Raw genomic sequence first — 18,659 nt, 5'->3', positions numbered from 1 at the left:
CTTGGGGTTGCTTTATTTGTTATTTTTATTTTTTGAGATGGGGGCGCATGTGAACGAGGAGGGGCAGAGAGAGAGAGAAGTGGGGCTCACTGGGAGCAGGGCTCGAGCTCACGAACCATGAGATCACGACCTGAGCTGAAGTCAGATGCTCAACCGACTGAGCCACCCAGGCGCCCCTTGGTGTTGTTTTAAACAGCAAAATCGGGGTGCCTGGGTGGCTCAGTCGGTTAAGCGGCCGACTTCGGCTCAGGTCACCATCTCGCGGTCCGTGAGTTCAAGCCCCGCGTCGGGCTCTGGGCTGACGGCTCGTAGCCTGGAGCCTGCTTCTGATTCTGTGTCTCCCGCTCTCTCTGACCCTCCCCCGTTCATGCTCTCTCTCTGTCTCAAAAATAAATAAATGTTAAACAAAAAAAAAATTTTTTTTAAATAAATAAATAAAAAATAAACAGCAAAATCGCCAACACAAAGCACAGATATGCAAAATACAGGCGCTAAATCGACCGCAAAAGGACACTCGTGTACCGTATGAGCTGAGACGAGGCAGAAGCAGAAGGTCACCTTGTTCGACCTCAGGGGGTGGGTAACCTGCACCCGTCAGGCAACTCAAACTTTTCACCACTGTGCGCATGTCTGCAATTAATCACGAAAGCACCGTAAGTACTGATTTGGTGGCCACCAATAAATTTTAGCAAGCAGGTGAATTTCCAAATATTGATCCATGAATAATGAAGATGGGCCATATGGGAAGAACTAATAGCCGTCAGCTCCCAAGGGGTCCAACTGTTTCCCCCGCCTCCGGCAAATTATTGTCCGTTGACCAGACCTTTGAGAAATCGTGAATTAGATTTTGGGAGGCATTCCTTGAAATCACCCCCGTCCACTTTAAGACCATTAAACCACACGGCTTAATAAGCAAGCCGTGGTAACAACACCCCGAGTAAAACATTCACAGCCATTAAAAATGAGAACCATATCTCGCGGTCCGTGAGTTCGAGCCCCGCGTCGGGCTCTGGGCTGATGGCTCGGGGCCTGGAGCCTGTTTCCGATTCTGTGTCTCCCTCTCTCTCTGCCCCTCCCCCGTTCATGCTCTGTCTCTCTCTGTCCCAAAAATAAATAAAAAAACGTTGAAAAAAAATTAAAAAAAAAAAAAAAAATGAGAACCGTGTATTACAACAGAGAAAACTGTCCGAGAGCCACTTCTAAAAAAGGTACTTTGAGTAGCAGGCCAAGAGATGTTTTTGAGAGGGCAACGACTCATACATTTTTAGAGCCTAAGAAATCTGCAAATTCTTTTTAACAAGGCAGCATAATGTTGATTCCAAAAATAGTGCATGCATATACATGTGCATGCAAAAAAGCACAGGCTTGTGGACAGCAACACAAAAATCTTCGAAGCAACATTGAAAAGTATATGCCATTTCCAAGCAGGATTTAATCTAATACAAAAACGGTCCCATATTAGGAAATCCATCCATATGTGCGCTATATATTGACAGATCAAAAAAAATAATAACACGTGATCATTTCCATGGCACTGAGAAAACATTCAGTAAAATACAGTACCCCTTCTTGATTTAAAAAAAAATTTCTCGGGACGCCTGGGTGGCTCCGTTGGTTGGGCGACCAACTTTGGCTCAGGTCATGATCTCACGGTTTGTGACTTCGAGCCCCGCATCGGGCTCTGTGCTGACAGCTCGGAGCCTGCAGCCTGCTTCGGGTTCTGTGCCGCCCCCTCTCCTGCTCATGCTCTGTGTCTCTCTCTGTCTCTCAATACGTAATAAACGTTAAAAAAAAAATTTTTTTTAATTCTCCATAAAATAGGAATGAATGAGTAGCTCCTTAAACGTGGTCTACAGCTCAAGTAGAAAACGTTGGAGACAAATTAAGTATAAGATACTAGACACTGCAATTAGACAACGGAGATATTAAGAAAAGAAATCGTGAAAGTCCAGTAAAATTATCATGACTTACAGATGACATTATACCTGACTTGGAAAATCCAAAAAACTCAACTGAAAAATTATTCAAACACTAGAAGTCATAAGTATAAATCCAGGCAGAAGTTGTAACGGGAAGAAATACTCGTTCAGAGTTTTTTTTTTCAAAGACTTGAATAATTGACAGGTTTGCCGAGATCTTGGCTGGGAATATTCAAATCACAGAGGGAGCGACTCTAGTAATTTGGTCATCTAACATGAGCCAACAGAAAATGCCAAGAGAATGTGTCCGAATTAGCGCGAACGGCCAGGACACTTCGGGAAGAACCATGTGGGGGCAGAGTTCCTATCGTTGTTAAAAACCACACCGGAAAAAGCCCAAAACCCTCAGGCACTAACAGCCCCAACCACCCGTCATCACCCTTTGGTGTTGCCCGGGGCCGTGGGTCTACCTGCAGGACAGAAACCGACCAGCGAGGTCAAGAACAGAGGAGAGAGCGGGGACCTGTTAACCCACAGACTTGTGGCAAACACAACGTCGAGGCTCACCGGATGCTAGAAAACAACCGGGGAAACATCCCGACCCTGCATCACCTTCCAGCTACCATCTCGACCGGAAGCTGACTCCAACAAAAACTTTTCCATCATGTTCTTGGGCAGGTTTGTTGATGCACACGTTTGTTCATTTGTACCATTGCTTCCTCTGTTTTCCCTGCCACTGTGACTTTGTATCATTTCATGGATTCCATCTTCTCACAAACCTGGGATCCAACCATCTCTCGGGGACCACTGCTCCCCCCGGGCCCAAGCCACCATCGCCTGCCTGCCTGCGTTACTGGTACGGCTTTCTAACTGGTCCTGTGAAATCAGTTCTTGTCCCTTCCCTGCTTAAAATCCTCCCTGCGGGGGATACTTCCTCCGAATCTCCATCAAGTGCTTCCTGGCCTCCCTCCAGCACCTCACTCAAACGCCTGCCTTCTCGGGGAAGCCTTTCCAAGCCCTTGACCCGACTGAAACCTGCAACCCCCACCCCAACATCTCCTCTCCAGCTTCCTGAACCTGGCCCTGTAGCACATCATCCGTATTTTACCTATTTATTTACTTTGCTCTCGGCCTTTCCTTAGGACAGGAGTCAACACACTTTCCCTGAAAAGGTCCAGACAGAAAATATTTTAGCTTCTGCAGGCCATATGGTCCTGTCTCACCTACAAAATCACCCAGAGCAACATGTGAAGAAATGGGCATGACTATGTTCGAACACAAGTTTATTTACACAGAAACGGGCGTCAGGCCAGAACTGGCCCATGCTTTGCCAACACCTGCCCCCAGGAGAACAGAGATGCCCCATGAGAACGTAAGCTCCGTGAAGGGATGAAGATTTTTCCCCTGTGATCATACTGTTCGCGGCTGCATACTTAGTCCCTAGAAGAGTGCTCAGCCTACAGGAAGCAATAAATATTGGCTAACTGAATCAGCAAGTGAAACGAACGAACTGGTTAATGAAAGCAACATGGTGATACACATCGGCAGACAGATCAAGGGAAGAACACAGAAAGCAAACACAGAAAAAACACACTGTAATTTAGTTTATATAAACATGGCGCTTCGAACCAGCAGGCTGGAGACGGACTCTTCAGCAACTGGTCTTGGGGCAACTGGCAGGCTAAGGAAAAAGAACGAGGCTGGGTCTGTGCGCAACCAAAATAAACTCCAGAAGATCAAAGCTTTTAATGTTAAAAGTAAAATCGTAAAAAAATTAATAAATAAGCTGTGAGAGAATTTTTTTATTCTCAGAGATGAAAAAGCCTCTCTAAATAGACCGCATAAGATTTCAAACAAAAGATTAATCAAACTACATAAAAATAAAATATTTCTATGGGGGGGAAAAAAAGCACCACATGTATCGTAAACAAAAGAAAACACACACCAGAAAAATTACTGGAACTGTTTTTTTTTAATTTTTTAATGTTTATTTATTTTTGAGAGAGTGAGCGTTGGGGGGGGGGGGGCGGGGGGGGGGGCAGAAAGAGAGGGAGACACAGAATCCAAAGCAGGCTCCGCTCTGTCAGCACAGAGTCCAATGTGAGGCTCGAACTCACGACCTGGGAGATCATGACCTGAGCTGACATGAGACGCTTGACCGACTGAGCCACCAGGTGCCCCAAAATTACTGGACCGCTTAACTGAGGTTTATTTTCCCTAATAAATAACAAGTTTCATCTAATGCACACAAAATGAAACAGGATGCAAAGCAAAGGCAGATCCAAACGGCGAGGGGAGATTCAAACATGAAAACAGGCTCCACTTACACAATTACAGGAATGTCACATGAAAACCACAAACGTCTACTTTTCGCCTCTTCGATCTACAAAAATCTAAACACCTGACAACACACCCCCGGGTGAAGACGATGCCGAGGACAGGACTTCGCGTCTGGCAGCAGAAGGTGAACGGGTAACGATCTCTGCAGACACGGCGGGGAACAAAAACCACAAATGCTCATACCTTCCACCCAGCAATTCTCCTCCGGAGGGTTTGCCCCAAATAATGTAACTAATTGTAGCCCTTTGCGAAATACTGGAATGGTCCCCTCAACAGGGAAGTCACGACAGAGGTCAGAGATCGTTTACAGAGCGGGCTGCGATGCGGCTGTTCCACGACAAGGGAAAGACCTCTACCTGCGCCAGTGAGGAAAGGTCTCTAGGATAAAGTGGGCAGCAAAGCAGCCCGAGGGGTCCCCCCTGCTAACGGGACAGCCGGCCGCGACCGAACGCTGGCGCTCGGAGGCACAGGAGGGCGGGTGCCGGGCTCCAGCGGTTCTGACCGGTGCCTGGCAGACCCCAGGCCCCTGGCTGCCTGTTTTCCACTTGTAAGACCACAGCAAGAATGGAACCCACCTCTCGGGGTTACTGGGGGTTTTAATGAGCGGATACACGGGAAGCCCTCCCCAGGACGCTGGCGGGTGAGCAAGCGTTATTCACGCCATCGCCGGTGCCACCACGGCGTCCCAAGACGGGCTACAGAGAAAGGGGCCTTCTTCACGATGACTCTCCTCATACCCTTCGAGTTCAGTGCCCTGAGCGTGTTCTGTTCTCAAAGTCACAGAAGGGGCGCCTGGGTGGCTCATTCGGTTAGATGTCTGACTCTGGGTTTCGGCTCAGGCCAGGATCTCATGGTTTGTGAGATCGAGACCCACTTCGGGCTCTGAGCTGAGAGCGCAGAGCCTGCTTGGGATTCTCTCTCTCCCTCTCCCTCTCTCTCTTCCCCTCCCCCCCTCACAAATAAGCAAATGAATAGGCCTAAGACAGACTGAAGGGAGTAAACCAAAGGCCCACGGTGGTTAGTGTTCAGAGTGCTGGAACGACTCTTCCTGGTTGTCACATACTCTGTCGTATATTTATAAACACTTCTGAACTGAAATAACACCGAGGGTTTACCGAGTGCCGGGCACTGTGCTGAACACTTGTATTGCCGACGTTAACACTGCGTGAAGCAGGTTTTATTTACCAGTGAAGACACGGTTGTCCAAGGTCACTCCCATCCACACCTTGTTTAATCTGGAGCCAAAAGGCATGGGGTGGCACTCGTAGGGGCTGGATGCTCAGTGCGGGGTGTGGGGCGGCCCCTGCCCCCCGGAGCATCAGGGGAGGGAAGATTTATCCACAACTCACCCACGCGCGCGCACGCGCGCGCACACACACACACACACACACACACACACGAGTGTTAATACTGCCTCGGTAAGGGTCAGGAACACTAGGGAGGCTCCCCTGAGGAGGGGTTTCACGTGAGGGCTCAAACCTACAGGTTAAGTGGGTGAGGGCAGGGGAAGAACATTCAAGGTCCCCCTGTGGGGCGATGCCCGGTGAGGCCGGCTGGTGAAGGGGTCCAGGGGTAAAGATGCCCAGTGGGAGCCAGAGCTGGAGAGGACCCCACTGAATGGGGCCTCCGGGCCTCCACGCTGGCAGGGGCCAGGGGAGCCCTGAAGGGTTCCGCGGGGAGGGAGTGGGGCGGAGTCTCTCTGCTGTGGGGAGGGGCCTCCTGAGAGCACGCCTCTGCTCCGCCTGGCCCCCTCCCAAAGGTGGGAGGTCAACTAGCCTCTTTGGGGAGAGTCCCAGGGAGACCTTGGCCCCTGGCCACCCCCACACCCCTGCAGCCGGGGTGGGATGAATAGGCCTCTGTGGCCCCTCAATAGGCCTTTCACCAACTCGTGCCTCTCAGTGCCTCTCAGTGCTCCTAGCTGGCTGAAGACCTTGCCTCGGGGCACAGAAGACAAACAAAGGAGCTGCCTGGGGTGCCCGGCTTTGGTGATGAGGCCCTTGGAAGGGGAAGCACTGGTCAGACGGGTCCCCACGTGAGGGATCCCACGGGCCTGGCCAGTCCTCCGGGAAGCATGGGGTTTCGGTGATGCAAGGTGGCCAGATCGGGTGAGGCCCCACACCCCTGCCCGGTTCCCCGTCCTCCTCACCATATGAGCCAGGCCCTCCAGACAGCCCCCCCAGAGTCTGCAGTGTGGTCCCCCGCCCTTCCTCCCTGGCCAAATTCCAACCTAGCCTCAGCCTGCCAGTCCCCCCACCGTAGGGTCTCTGCCCCCGGCCGTGCTGGTCTCAAGCCTGTCTGTGCTGACACCGCAGCTGTCACCTCCCCCCACCGCCCCAGGCCACCTGCACCGGAGCACCTGATCCCTTCCGCCTCCGCTGCACACTCCAGCTCAGACACCCTGTGAGGTAAAGTCACTGCTTCCATTCAGCTGATGAGGAACGTGAAGCTCGCAGCTCGAGTCACTCGTCTGACGTCAAGTTCCAAGTAGGCGGCAGGACCAGACTCCTGCCCGGGGCTGCCTTCCGAGCCGCGCTCCTAGCTCTAGGCCACGGCCTCGGCACGCCGGCTCCACACACCTGCCTGGGTGTCCCTCCCCTCCAGGACGAGACACCTTGCTGGCAGGATGACCCAGTACCCAGCACAGGGTGGGGCCCCCAGCAGGCACCAGCGAAGGCTGAACAAATAAATATGGTCATGATGACTGACCTCCGGCTTCCAGCTGGCTCAGAGGACAGACACCACGGAAGCGTTGATGCTCGCCCAGAGCCTCCACCAGCAAGCGCTTTACTCCCGACCCCTTCTCACACATGCACGGCGCCGTGAAATCCTCGAAGCCCGTTTACAACCCTCGGTCACATCCGGGATCTCCCCAATGACCCACTTCGCGGTGCGGGAAACAGAGGCACCTGACCCAGGTTACCCAGAAGGGCCATAACGGGCCTTGGGACTTGGGACTGGAACCCATGCCAGGGCGGATCAGCACCGGCTCTGAGAGTGGGCTCTGCATGAGGCCCCGGGCATAGTGAAAAATAAACCCTGACCCTGACCGCCAGGTCGCTCTCACGGGGCAGGGTGTCCGCCCGAGTGGTCCTTGGCCCGAGGTTCCCAAAAGCGATCCTCTGGACTCTCCAGAACGGCAGCGCCTGCAAATGGCCCGCGGCCACTGGCACTCAACGCCACACCTCACTCCCCACAAACTGCTCCCAGATACCTCAATCCCGCCGGAGCACTTATGGCCCAAGAGTAGCCGCACATTCAAAGCTCCATCTCCTGTGAGCTCGTCATTGCTGTGGCCTTGTTCGAACTCCTGACTCACTGCTTCGCTCTGACACATTAAAACAGAGCCTATGAGACAAGCTGCGGTTCTACAGGGTCACCGAGGCTCCCAGACACACGCGCAAGGTGCCCCATCCCAGACCGGAGCTGTGACCGGCCACCCTCGCGCCCACCTGCGCCCCACCCCGCTGCCTGGGCAGGAGACCACTTGCTCGTGGCCCTGGCCACGGCCCAGGGCCCCACCTCCACAGGCTACCTGGGTGGGGGCAGGTCACAGAGCCCCAGAGGCCTAGGTCAGCCCTGCAAGGCGTCCACAGCCCGCCCGCTCCAAGCACTGTGTCCCTGCGGACATACAGCCTGGCGAGAGGGACTCAAGGCCACACGACAGCATCCATTCTGCGCACCAATGCCAACGTCCCCTAGCGCACGGACATGCCCAACGCACCCTCCCCAGCCCCCCGGGGGGCCTGCTCCCTTCCCCCCCCGCCCCCCGCCCCGGGGCTGGGTCACGGCCCTCGGCCGCACAGCCACGTGCTCAGGAGGGGCCAGTCCCACATCCGTCTCCGTGTCCCGATCCCCTTCCCCTCACTGTGGAAACCAGGCGGCCCGGCTCCTGCTCACACACCAGACCGGGCGAGGCCACGGGGTGAGTGGGTGCCAAACGCCTCCCCTTGGGGAGACGGCGCGTCTGAGCGCGAGAGCGCACAGGCCACAGCCTCGAGTCCCACCCTCGCTGCTCCGCGACCCTGAACAAAGCGCCCCGGCCTCTCTGGGCCTCGCCGTTTTCACTGGCCAACGGGGCGAACACCCCCTCGCCACAGGGTTGCTACGGGGCCGTGGCTGCTCTGGCTCCCACCCTCTGCGGGAGCAAGCGGGCTTCGCGGCCTCCCCGGCGGGCTCCCGGGCGCAGCGCCTCTGCGCAGACAGGCCCGCACCCCTGCGTCCTGCAGCTGCACGGAGCCCCGCCGCGTGGGGGCCGCTCCCCTCCCCCTGGGGTCGGGAGGAATCTGGAATCGGGCAGGTGGCACCGTGTTGGCATCACCCAGGGGGGCCCCGCCAACGCAGCTGGGGACCTGCCGGTCATGAAGGCTGCAGCCTGAGGGGGAGGCCGGGGCCCCGGGTGGCAGAAGGACAGGGTCCTCGTTTCCGCCTTGTTGGGGGGTGGGAGCCGAGATGCTTCCCATTTCTGCCTCTTCCCATCTCATTCCTGCCGTCCTGAGCCACGGCACCCCAGTGGCACCGAGCTCCCTGAGGCGGTGTCAGTGGCCCTGCTCAGTTTCAGGCAGTGGCATTGTGGCCTGGTGAACACACGTCCGGGCACTGCGGGCTGAGAACGCTGCTCCAGGTCAACCTTCCTTCCCTCATTTGATGCAAGAGGAAACTGAGAGCCAGAGGGGAGAAGGGCCTCGCCCACAGTCTGGATTCGACCCCGGGCTCTGTCGCCTGCCACAGGCAGCCTCCGTGACACTCTCCGACACTCTGGGCCTGGAGGCTGACCTCCGCCCTAGGTGGAGGCACAACAACAATCGGTCCTACCCTGCCAGGAGAACAGAGAGCTGCGGTGGTTTCCCCAAAGCAGCACAGCACTTGGGAAAAATTAAATTCTGAATCTTCTCTGCCCTCTTCCCCACTATTGGTCTCTGCCAGGCAGACAGTTCCGTGAGGAAGGCCCACTCAAGGGACACCCCTCCCCAGCACCCCTTGGATACCTATCCATCCACCCATCACCCACACCACCCCCACCACCCCCTCCCTGGGCTGGTCAGCCCGCCTTGAGCCGCCACAGCACTGACAGCCCAGGAGGGAAGGGGGAGCCTGGCAGGGCGGGGGCGAGGGAGGGGAGGCCACACACAGAGCAGGGAGAGCAGCGGCACGGGACTGCGGGGGTGGCGGAGTGGCAGGGGCGCTGATTCTGTCAAGGGGTCAGGAAGCGGCCGGAGAGCCACCCCCCACCCCCCAAAGGGCCACAGAGAGGCGCAGATCTCCAGCAGACAGGGTGAGGCCAGACCCAGGCAGAGGGAGCGTGTCCCTCCTCCGCGAGGGAGGGAGAGTATCCTGCCTCCGCACTGTCTTAAGAAACCCAAGTCTAAAAGGTGTTTCTCAAGATTTTTCAAAGCACATCCAAAAGCAAAGGGGTTTTACCTGAAGATAAACAGGAACAACAACTCCACCAACAAGACAAAAACCTGAAAACTAAGCCCCCTCTTCTCTGCTTTGCCAACAGACATTTTTCAAGTATTTGCTGGTTGTTCAAGGGAGGGAAATATATATGTATGTATATATTTTTTTAATTTGTTTAAATGTTTATTCATTCTTGAGAGAGAGAGAGAGAGAGAGAGAGAGCATGTGAGAAGGGGAAGGGCAGAGAGAGGGAGACACAGAATCGGAAGCAGGCTCCAGGCTCTGAGCCGTCAGCACAGAGCCCGACGCGGGGCTCGAACCCGCGAACCGTGAGACCGTGACCTGAGCCGAAGTCGGACGCTCAACCGACTGAGCCACCCAGGGGCCCCTATATTCTTTTAAAAACTCAAGCTGGCCGGATGTTTGTCTCATGTCATGTCAGACACAGGACTCCCTTTTACTTTTTTTTTTTTTCAAAGTTTCTTTACTTATTCTGAGAGAGAGAATCCCAAGCAGGCTCCACACCAGCAACGCAGAACCCTACTTGGGGCTCGAACTCAAGAACCATGAGATCATGACCTGAGCCGAAAGCAAGAGTCAGACGCTTAACCGACTGAGCCACTCGGGCGCCCCAGGACTCCCTTTTTAAAAGGAGGGGGTCCCTCTCTAACTGAGCTGATGCTCCTGCCGCCCAGCCTGGGCTGGGCAAAGGCTCCTTCCAAGCTGGGTGGCCCCCGACCTTGGCCCCCACCGCTGCGGGCTCAACTCCAGCCGCTCCAACCCCTTACCTGTAGGTCCAAAAGCAACATCCCAGCCCCCGTCTGTAGCCGACGGGGGCCCTGAAAGGGGTGCACTTGAGCTTCTCCCCCTCACACGTCCTGGCCCTGTCACTGCAAAGGGAAAATAAGGGAGCCTCTGCCTCTGCCCTGTCGCTAATCATCTCTCTCTCTCACCTGTGCGGGGGGCTACAGGTGGGTCAGATCAGGCACTCTGCCCCTTGTGGTCCACCTGTGGCAGGGTCCTCTCTGAGCCTCACCCCGCTGTCTGTGCAGACACAGGGTCGGGCTGGTGGACTTCTGGATCCTTCCTGTCCACCCGGCTTCCCCAGGCCAGGCTGTGACCCACAAGACGTTCTGCTGCCTGAGCCCAAAGCAGGAGGCCGGCTGAAAACCTGGATCCAAGCTAAGTTTCCCACGAGGTAAGACCAATCCAGGAAACGAGGGCACAGCCACCCAATGACCTTGCGGTCGTTGAGACGGTGAACAACACGGAAGATGCTTCAGGAGTTTTGAGTAAGAAAGCATGACTAGGAAACTTTGTGTCTAGAATGTCGAGCATTCCTTAAGAAGGCTTTAGAAGGATTGGAAAGCAAGCCTTTGCAAAGTTAACGGTCGTCTTTGCATGATTGGAACTGTGATTTTTTCCCATCCTCTTAAATTTTCCAGTTTCTGTAATGTGCGTGGAACACTTTTTCAATGGGAAAAAAAAAAAATTTGGTTTTGGGCGTCTGAGGCTGTTTTTTTAACAAGTATCCTGCGTGCAGATTCTCCTGAGTGGCCTCACGGCTCAGGGGGCATTCCCGAGGCTTCCAGGCTCAGGGAAGGAGGCAAATATGGCCATGAGGGGCCACGGCACCCACCTTGGGCAGGCCACACAACCTCTCACACTCTTGCCTTGCAGAGACAGCCCTGCAGCTGTGACCCTTGGTCTCCTCATTTATTTATTTATTTTTAATGTGTATTTATTTTTGAAAGAGAGAGAGAGTGCGCGTGCACAGGTGGGGGAGGGGCGGGGGGGAAACAGAGGATCAAAAGTGGGCTCTGTGCTGACAGCAGCGAGCCCGATGTAGGGCTCGAACTCATGAACCGCGAGATCATGACCTGAGCCAAAGTCGGACGCTCCACCGACTGAGCCCTCAGGGCCCCTTGCCTGGTCTCTTTGAAGTGTGAGGTCCAAAGTCCTCAGGTTTCCCTGAAAGGACACAGAGTCCCTGCCTCAGGAGAGACCACAGGCCTCCTCCAGCCCCAGAAACGGACAGAGGCCGGAACCCACAGGCCTTAAAAATAGGCCCAGGAACCGAAAGAGGCACCGCTCACCACGCAAACGGTTACACTTCCTCCCCACAGCACGGGCCCAGACACGGCCCAGCCTGCCTCGGTTGGGCTGGAGGGCGTGGGGCCCCAGGGAACCCCGGGGAACTGTCCTCAGGGACCGCACAAGCACAACCCCAATTCCATGCACGGGCACCAGCCTGGGTGCTCTGTATCCTCTGTAACAGCAAGCAAGGCTGGGGTCCGACTCCGTGTAGGGTCTGGACCTGCCCTGTCTCGTTTGCTCCTCACGCTGCCCATGAAGCTGTCACTTCTCCTGCAATTCCCGTGATGCCACAGACTCTGGGTCGCCACTTCACAGAGGCTCAGCCCCCCGGTCTTCCCTTCCAGCCACACCTCCCGCTAAACCGCCCCCCCCCCCCCCCCACTCAACCGATGCCCAGCTACACCGCACCTAGCAAAATGGGAAAGGGCCAGGCTGGCAGGCTCCCTGGAAGGCAGTTTCCCCACTTCATTCCTTCTGGCTCATTCTACAAACCCCCTGCAGGATGGCTACCGGCATCTGACGGGCCGCAGCTGAAACGCCACAAATCCCACTTCTGCCACCTCCCAGCGACATGACTTTGGGTGAGTCGCCTGGCTTCCTGAAGCTTGCTTTTCTCACCTGCAAAATGGGGTGCCAACAGACTCTACCCCCATGGGCATGACTGTAGCTGCCGTGTGACGGGCACAGGGCAGGCAGCCCAAGTCAATGGCCACAAAACCCCCCCGAGGCCGGGCCGAGGGCCCAGACCACTGCTGCAGCCCCCACTCTCCTTCCAGCCGGGCCAGCCTCCCCCCCGTCCGCCCAGGCAAGTCCTGCCCTGCCGTGGCCCCTCTCAAAGGCCCCGCACTGCACAATCCCCCTGAGCAGCCGTGGTGGCTCCCTCCTCTGTGGCCCCTGAGAGAACCTCTCATGCCGCCACCTGGGCCCTTCCTCAATCCACCTGCGCACACCTGTGATGACTGGACCACCAGCACCCTGAGGACAGGTATGGGTGGGTCCCACCGCCGCTGAGAGCTTAGGCTCAGACACATCCTGCCACTTAGGAGCCACGGACCCGGGGACACGTTACTTCACCTCGAAACCTGCATCTGGTCCTCAGGACAAAGAGAAAAGCGTACCGATACCCACCTTATAGGACGATTTCAAGAATAAAACAGTGAACACGGAACACTCCTCTCGCCGCCCCCCCCCCCCCCCCCAGCACTCCTGGCCAGAGAGAGAATGCCCTAGGCCACCTAAAAGGGGACATCGGTCCAGGCAGAGACGCTCCGAAAGGTGTTCGGCCCAGGCAGAGCCCAAAGACATTCAGCACGATGTAGGCCCCTCCCCTCCCAGCGCCTGTCCACGGTTCACACCAGACCCCGGGGCCAGGTCAAGTCCACGCGGCCCCATTGAACGTCAGCGGCGTGCTGCCTCTGTTGAGAGGGAGCCTTCCCGGTATGGGACGCTTCAGCTGACGTCCAGGGCCCGGGAGAGAGCCCAAGCCCCGGGAGGAGGCATCGGGCTAGATCCGCTTCTGGTCCAGATGTCTGTATCACACAACAGCTGGACACAGGACCACCTGACTCTTCCCGGCTCCGAGAATCTGGAGCCCCACAGAAGCTGTCTCAGCCAGCTGCCTGGAATCCCAAGCAGCTTCCTGTGGATAAAACACTACAATCCTGCTCGCCGGAGCCACAGCCCTGGCTGCTTCCAGCAGGGTCTCTCCTCCGGCTGAGTCACCTGCGCCCCCGGCTTCTCTCCCCTACTCAGCGGTGCCCTCCCACCAGGCACGAGCAGGCAGGACCAGGCCCGATCCCCCTGCCTGACACGCAAAACACGTCTCCGCTGCAGACGCGGCCGAAGAGAAGATTCAAAAGACAGGTTTGGATCCACGAGGTGCCTTTCATCATCACAGCCAAGTGACAATCCCTGGGGCGGGGGGAGGGGGGGGAGAAGCATTCGCTTTCTCCCATCTTAGACAGACGCTGTGACTCAGAAATGACAACAGTGTGTCTAGGGTCAAGCGTCCCCACCAGAGGCTCCCTCACACCTTCAAAACAACCTCAGAGAACATGGCATGGTTCTCAAGAGCCTCAGCTTTAATTGAACAACCACGGCAACAATCTGGGAGGTTGAAATGCAGGAACGTAACAGGTTGTCACAGCTGTGAAGTGGAGAAGAAAGGGCCGGGCGACCTGCTGGACACGCGAAGGTTCTTTGGGGGCGGCGTTCTGGGTGGGCAGGCCACCCACTGGGTCCTGACTCTACTCTGGCATTAGGTCACTATTCAGCTTGGCCCTCTCTGAACACAGCATTTCTCTTGTGAAAAATGAAAGAGGGACAGAGTGCACCCTTCTAAGAGGCCAAGATTCTACTCTCTATACACCCATACCCTTATTTGCTCGTCCAGAAAGCCTCTCCCTGGTGCTGCTAAATGTTTACTGGGTATCTGCTCTGCACGTGCCCTGTGCTGGGCACTGAGGAGTCACAGACTGGGCAGTGGCCTCAAGGGGCTCGCTTGCTAACCGGGGAGACGGTCACACAGACTGTTACAGCGCCACAATCAGCCTGATGATCCAGAAGACATGCATCGGGCACAAAGAGCCTAGGCAGTGGCACAGGAAGGGGAGGTGGGGTCACTAGGGTGGTGGCATTGGAGCTGAGGCCTGGAGAGACCCCTGTAGGTGTGCGTGGAGCAGGGGAGTAGGGGTGGCCTTCCGGGAGGAGAAGAGAGCGGGCATAAAAGCACAGAGCATCAGAGCGCCACAGGGACGGAGTTCAGGAGTTCAGGAGTTCAGGACGGGGGTTGGGGGGTGGGTAAGGCAGGAGGGAGGAGGGGAGGGGGGGAAGGGGGGGGGAGTGGGGACCGCGTGCCCGGAGAGGAGACACGGGAACTACGGGGCATTTCTCCTCCCCAGATGCAGGGCGACAGGCACAGCGAGGTCTGGCCAGGGACATCTGGGGAGCAGTGGAGGGACACGGCAGGCTCTGCTGTCAGACTGGCCACAGGTCAACCCCAGCTCTGCCACCTCCTCACCGGCTTTCCAGGGGCAAGCCTCCCCCCTCCCAGAACCTCCTGCTCATCTGTGAAACGGAGATGACACTCCTATCAGGCCAAGTCAGAATGGAACTGACAGAGCGCATAAAGGCCCTGGCACAGGGTAAGCAGCTCCGGAAATGTCAGGTGCTAGAATTCATTAGGATCGGCCTCAGGGAATGGCCCCCTGGGCTCCTGGGGGCGGGGCCTGGCCGAGGAGAGAAGGTGCTCAGAGAGGTGGGGAGGGGCTGCCTGGAGCTTGGGAGCAAACTGGGCAGAGGGGCTTGGAGCAGATGGTCCGTCAGACCCCTCCCATCCCAGACATCCTGGGCCAGGTGGCAGGTGGGCCTGGCACGCAGCCTGGCACACAGTAGGTGCTCAGTGAACGCGAGAATGAACTCATGAGGATCCCTCGAGGTCTGCTCAACACTGAGTCTTGACGCCTTATCAGAAAAGAAACCTGAGAAACCCATTTCCTGGCCCGTCCCTACTTCCAAGGCACCCCACCCTCGCTCCAGGAAAGGTCATTCCTGGGGCAGGCTGGGCTGGGACCTGCTTCCTGAGGGGACACGTAGTCTTCTGCTAAGGTAACTACAAAAAAAAACGAGGATTCGGATTCATTTCCTCTCCTCTCTAGACTCAGGGTGTGGCCTCCTGAGGGGCCCGGACCCCTAGGGGTGCCATGTCCCTGCTGCTGTGTGACCTTAGAGGGGATATGTTGGCACTTTGGGACTCCCCAGTGGTGAAGGAAGGGGGCAAGGGTAGAATCTCCAAGGCTGTCACCCCCTCTGAAACTCCCAGCTCAGATTGGGGTGAGGAGGGGGGGGTGTTGGCTGACAATATGGTATGAAATCATGCCGGCACGAAGAAGGGAGGGGTCTTTTCATGGAAAAAAAATGACAACCACACACTACAAGGAAGGGGGCTCCTCAGCTGGGGTCGGGCAGGATCCAACACCCAGCCACCCCGGGAGACCCCACCCACACCTTCAGCCCCAGGTGTTTCCAAACAATACCAGGTGCCCCCCACCCCACCCCACCAGCAGAGGTAGGGCTCAGGGCCTCAGCTAAGCAGGATCACACCCAGAGAGGCGGCAGTCCCTGCTCCCTCCGCTGAGTAGGGGGGGCGGGGGGCAAGGCCCAACAGGTCCCCAGTTGGAGCTAATGGGAGAGGAAGAAATGGCAGTGTGGAAAGGTGCGGGAAGACAAAGGCTTCAGGAAGCGGGGGACGGTGGCCCGGACAGGCTGGCAGGGAGGTCGGCCCAGAGCCCACTGGGGGCCTGTTCCGCCCCCGTCTGGTGATGGGCTAAGGATCTCCCCAGATCCCACGCCCACACTCCCTGCAGCGGCACCGAAGCCCCGGGGAGGGCTTCCTAGAGAAGGAAGGGACCTGTCACAACCCCGGGGAGGAAGAAGGATGGACAGACACACTCGAAGGCACAGACAGAGGGAGACACCGAGTGACCCGGGAAAGAGGAAGAGACACAGAGACGTGAGTGTGCAGAGCCGCTGTTGGGACCAAAATCAGAGACCAACACACAGGGACACAGGAAAAACCCATACGTGGAGACCTGGGGGGCGCATGGAGGAGGCCACGACAGGCAGAGCCAGAGACACAGAGACAGACACACGCATAGAGACACACGCAGAGACATTAACAGAGAGACGGAGGCAGGCGCAGAGACGGAGACACCCAGAGACAGAGACGCACGCAGAGGCGGAGAGAGACGCGGAGACCGAAAGACCCAGAGTCCGAGACGCACGCAGAGACGGACGGAGGCGCAGAGACGGAGACACAGAGAGACCGAGACAGGCTCAGCGACAGGGTCGCACGCACAGACCGAGGCGCGCACACCCGCGGCGCTGGCGGCCCCGGCCCACCCCACTCACCGAGGCCGCAGACCTCCCGGCGCAGGCTGAGACGGCCGCGCTCCTCCGCTATGGCGCGCAGCATGCGCTGCAGCGAGCGCTCCTCGGCCTCGGCGCCGCCCGCAGGCTCGGGGGAGGCGGCGGCGGCGGCGGCGGCGAGGGCGGGCGGCCCGGCCCGGAGCCCCGCGGCCGCGGGCGCCGAGGCGCAGGCCCGGCCCGGCGGCCGCGCAGAGGCCATGCCGGGCCCCGGCTCATCGCCCGCGCCGCGCCCGCCGGGGCCCCCGGCGCGCCCCGCCGCCCCCGCCCCGGCGCCGCCTGCCGCGAGCACCAGTGAAGCCACAATCCGCCTTTGTGCGCGTCGCCGCCGCCGTCGCCGTCGCCGCCGCCCGCCTGCCGAGTCCGGGGAAACGAGCGCAGATCCGCGCCGCCGCGGCCGCCCGCGCGCCTCCGGGCCACCGCCCGCCCCGCCCCGCCCGGCCCGGCCCGGCCCGGCCCGGCCCGGCCCCGCCCCGCCCCGCCCCCGACTCCGCCCCGCCCCCCGGCCCGCCGGGCCCCGCCCCCACGCCGCCTTCTGCTAGACCCCGCCCCCCGGCCGTTTCCCGCCCCGCCTCCGGCCCTCCAGACCCCGCCCCCTCCCGGCACGTCCCGTCCCGCCCCCCGGCGCTGCTCGCCCCACCTCCCACCCTCCCTGGGCCGGTAGGCCCCGCCCCCGACCGATGAGGCCCCGCCCCAGGCCGGGCTTCCAGGGCCCCGAGCCTGGCGGGCGGGGTTCCTTCCCCACCCCCACCGACCGCGGCCGCTCCGGCCCCGCCCACCTCCGACACTCTCTAGCCGCGCTCTACCCACAGCGGCCGCCCTGAGCCCGCTTCGACCTCCCGCGCTTCGTCTGCTGTTCCTCCCCGGCCCCTCAGCCCCTGCGCCCGCCTCCTCCAGGCCCAACCCCCGCGGCCGTCCCCCGCCCGCAAACATCATCCAGCACTTTGGCGTCCTTGAGCCCCTCCCATCACCCCTTGGGGCCTATTCTGCGCCCCCTCTGCCCTCCCATCCCCCTCCCCACCCCCCGTCCCTCGAGACAACACTTTGTCACCTCCGTCCGCCGTTGCCGCTCTCTTCTCTCCGTCCAGTTCCGGGAACATCCTCCGCGGAACCCAGGAAGAACTCACCCCTCCCCATAAAGAAGTGTCAAAGGGGCCACGAGGCAAAGCGCTTCCCTCCCCGCGCTGAGTCCTTGGCCCGAGTACAGTGCAGGGTGTTGAGAAAGGCTCTGAGCCTCGGTTTCCTCAGCTGTACAATGGGGGTATCTCCCTGAGTGTTGACTAGGTATGAGGGGATTGAGAAGTAGGGAGGTACGAGGTCGGCTGTGCATATGATCCTGACGAAGGCCAAGGTCCAGCCAGGCGCCCCTGGTGAGCTGGCCCCCGCTGATAGAGGGAGACCCAGGGGAGAAGCAGCCAGAGGCCTCCGCGGGCACCCACGCCTGCCACCTCACTTCTAGGGGGAGGTAGAAATGGAGAGGCCGTGCTGGGGTGGGGGTGGGGTCTCAGCTCTGACCCCTCTAGGGAAGTCCTGCCTCCAGGCCCCGCCCCACCCGCCCAAGTGCTGTTGACCCTTGAACACCCCCGGGTATGTGAACTGTGTGAACGACTAGGGTCCACTTACAGGAAGATATTTTTCGAGAAATACAGTACAGTACTATAAATGTATTTTCCTTGTGATTTTCTTAACATTTTCTTTCCTCTAGCTTGCCGTATTGTAAGAATTCAGTATGCAAATACATACACAGACACGTGGAATACATAACACAAACCTAACACACATTGCGACGGTGCCATCGGTCAGCACCGGGCGGTCCAGTTTGGGGGGAGTCAGAAGTTACACGGGGATTCTCACCTGCGTGGGGGATGGCACCCCTAAAGCCCCACATCCCTCAAGGATCAGCTGTGCTCTTCTCCCCCATCGTTGTGAAACCTGTTCCCTCATTTCCCTCAGGTCCCCGTGGCACCTTTCCTGACCATCTCA

At 58.2% G+C, this 18,659-nt stretch overlaps 1 protein-coding gene across 4 annotated transcripts in view; it reads right to left on the bottom strand.

Moving 5' to 3' along the window:
- The window catches only part of KIAA0930 (KIAA0930 ortholog), a 39,028-nt gene extending 21,237 nt beyond the window's left edge, over positions 1-17,791 (bottom strand). For 2 of the 4 annotated variants that reach the window (XR_009265252.1, XM_058741040.1), the window contains exon 1: positions 16,662-17,082. Coding sequence is in view for 3 of the 4 variants with exons in the window: in XM_058741040.1 (XP_058597023.1) it covers positions 16,662-16,878 (217 nt within the window). In the remaining variant the exon portion in view is untranslated. Of the gene's footprint in view, positions 1-16,661; positions 17,087-17,727 lie in introns of those variants that run through there. The other 2 variants (XM_058741042.1, XM_058741041.1) reach the window with 2 other exon arrangements.
- Between the last annotated feature and the right edge of the window lie 868 nt (positions 17,792-18,659).

This window comes from Neofelis nebulosa, chromosome 8, assembly GCF_028018385.1.
Source record: "Neofelis nebulosa isolate mNeoNeb1 chromosome 8, mNeoNeb1.pri, whole genome shotgun sequence".
NCBI classification, from domain to species: Eukaryota; Metazoa; Chordata; class Mammalia; order Carnivora; family Felidae; genus Neofelis; species Neofelis nebulosa.
The sequence above is the reverse complement of the archived record's forward strand: the minus strand, read 5'-3'. Positions and strand labels throughout refer to the sequence as shown.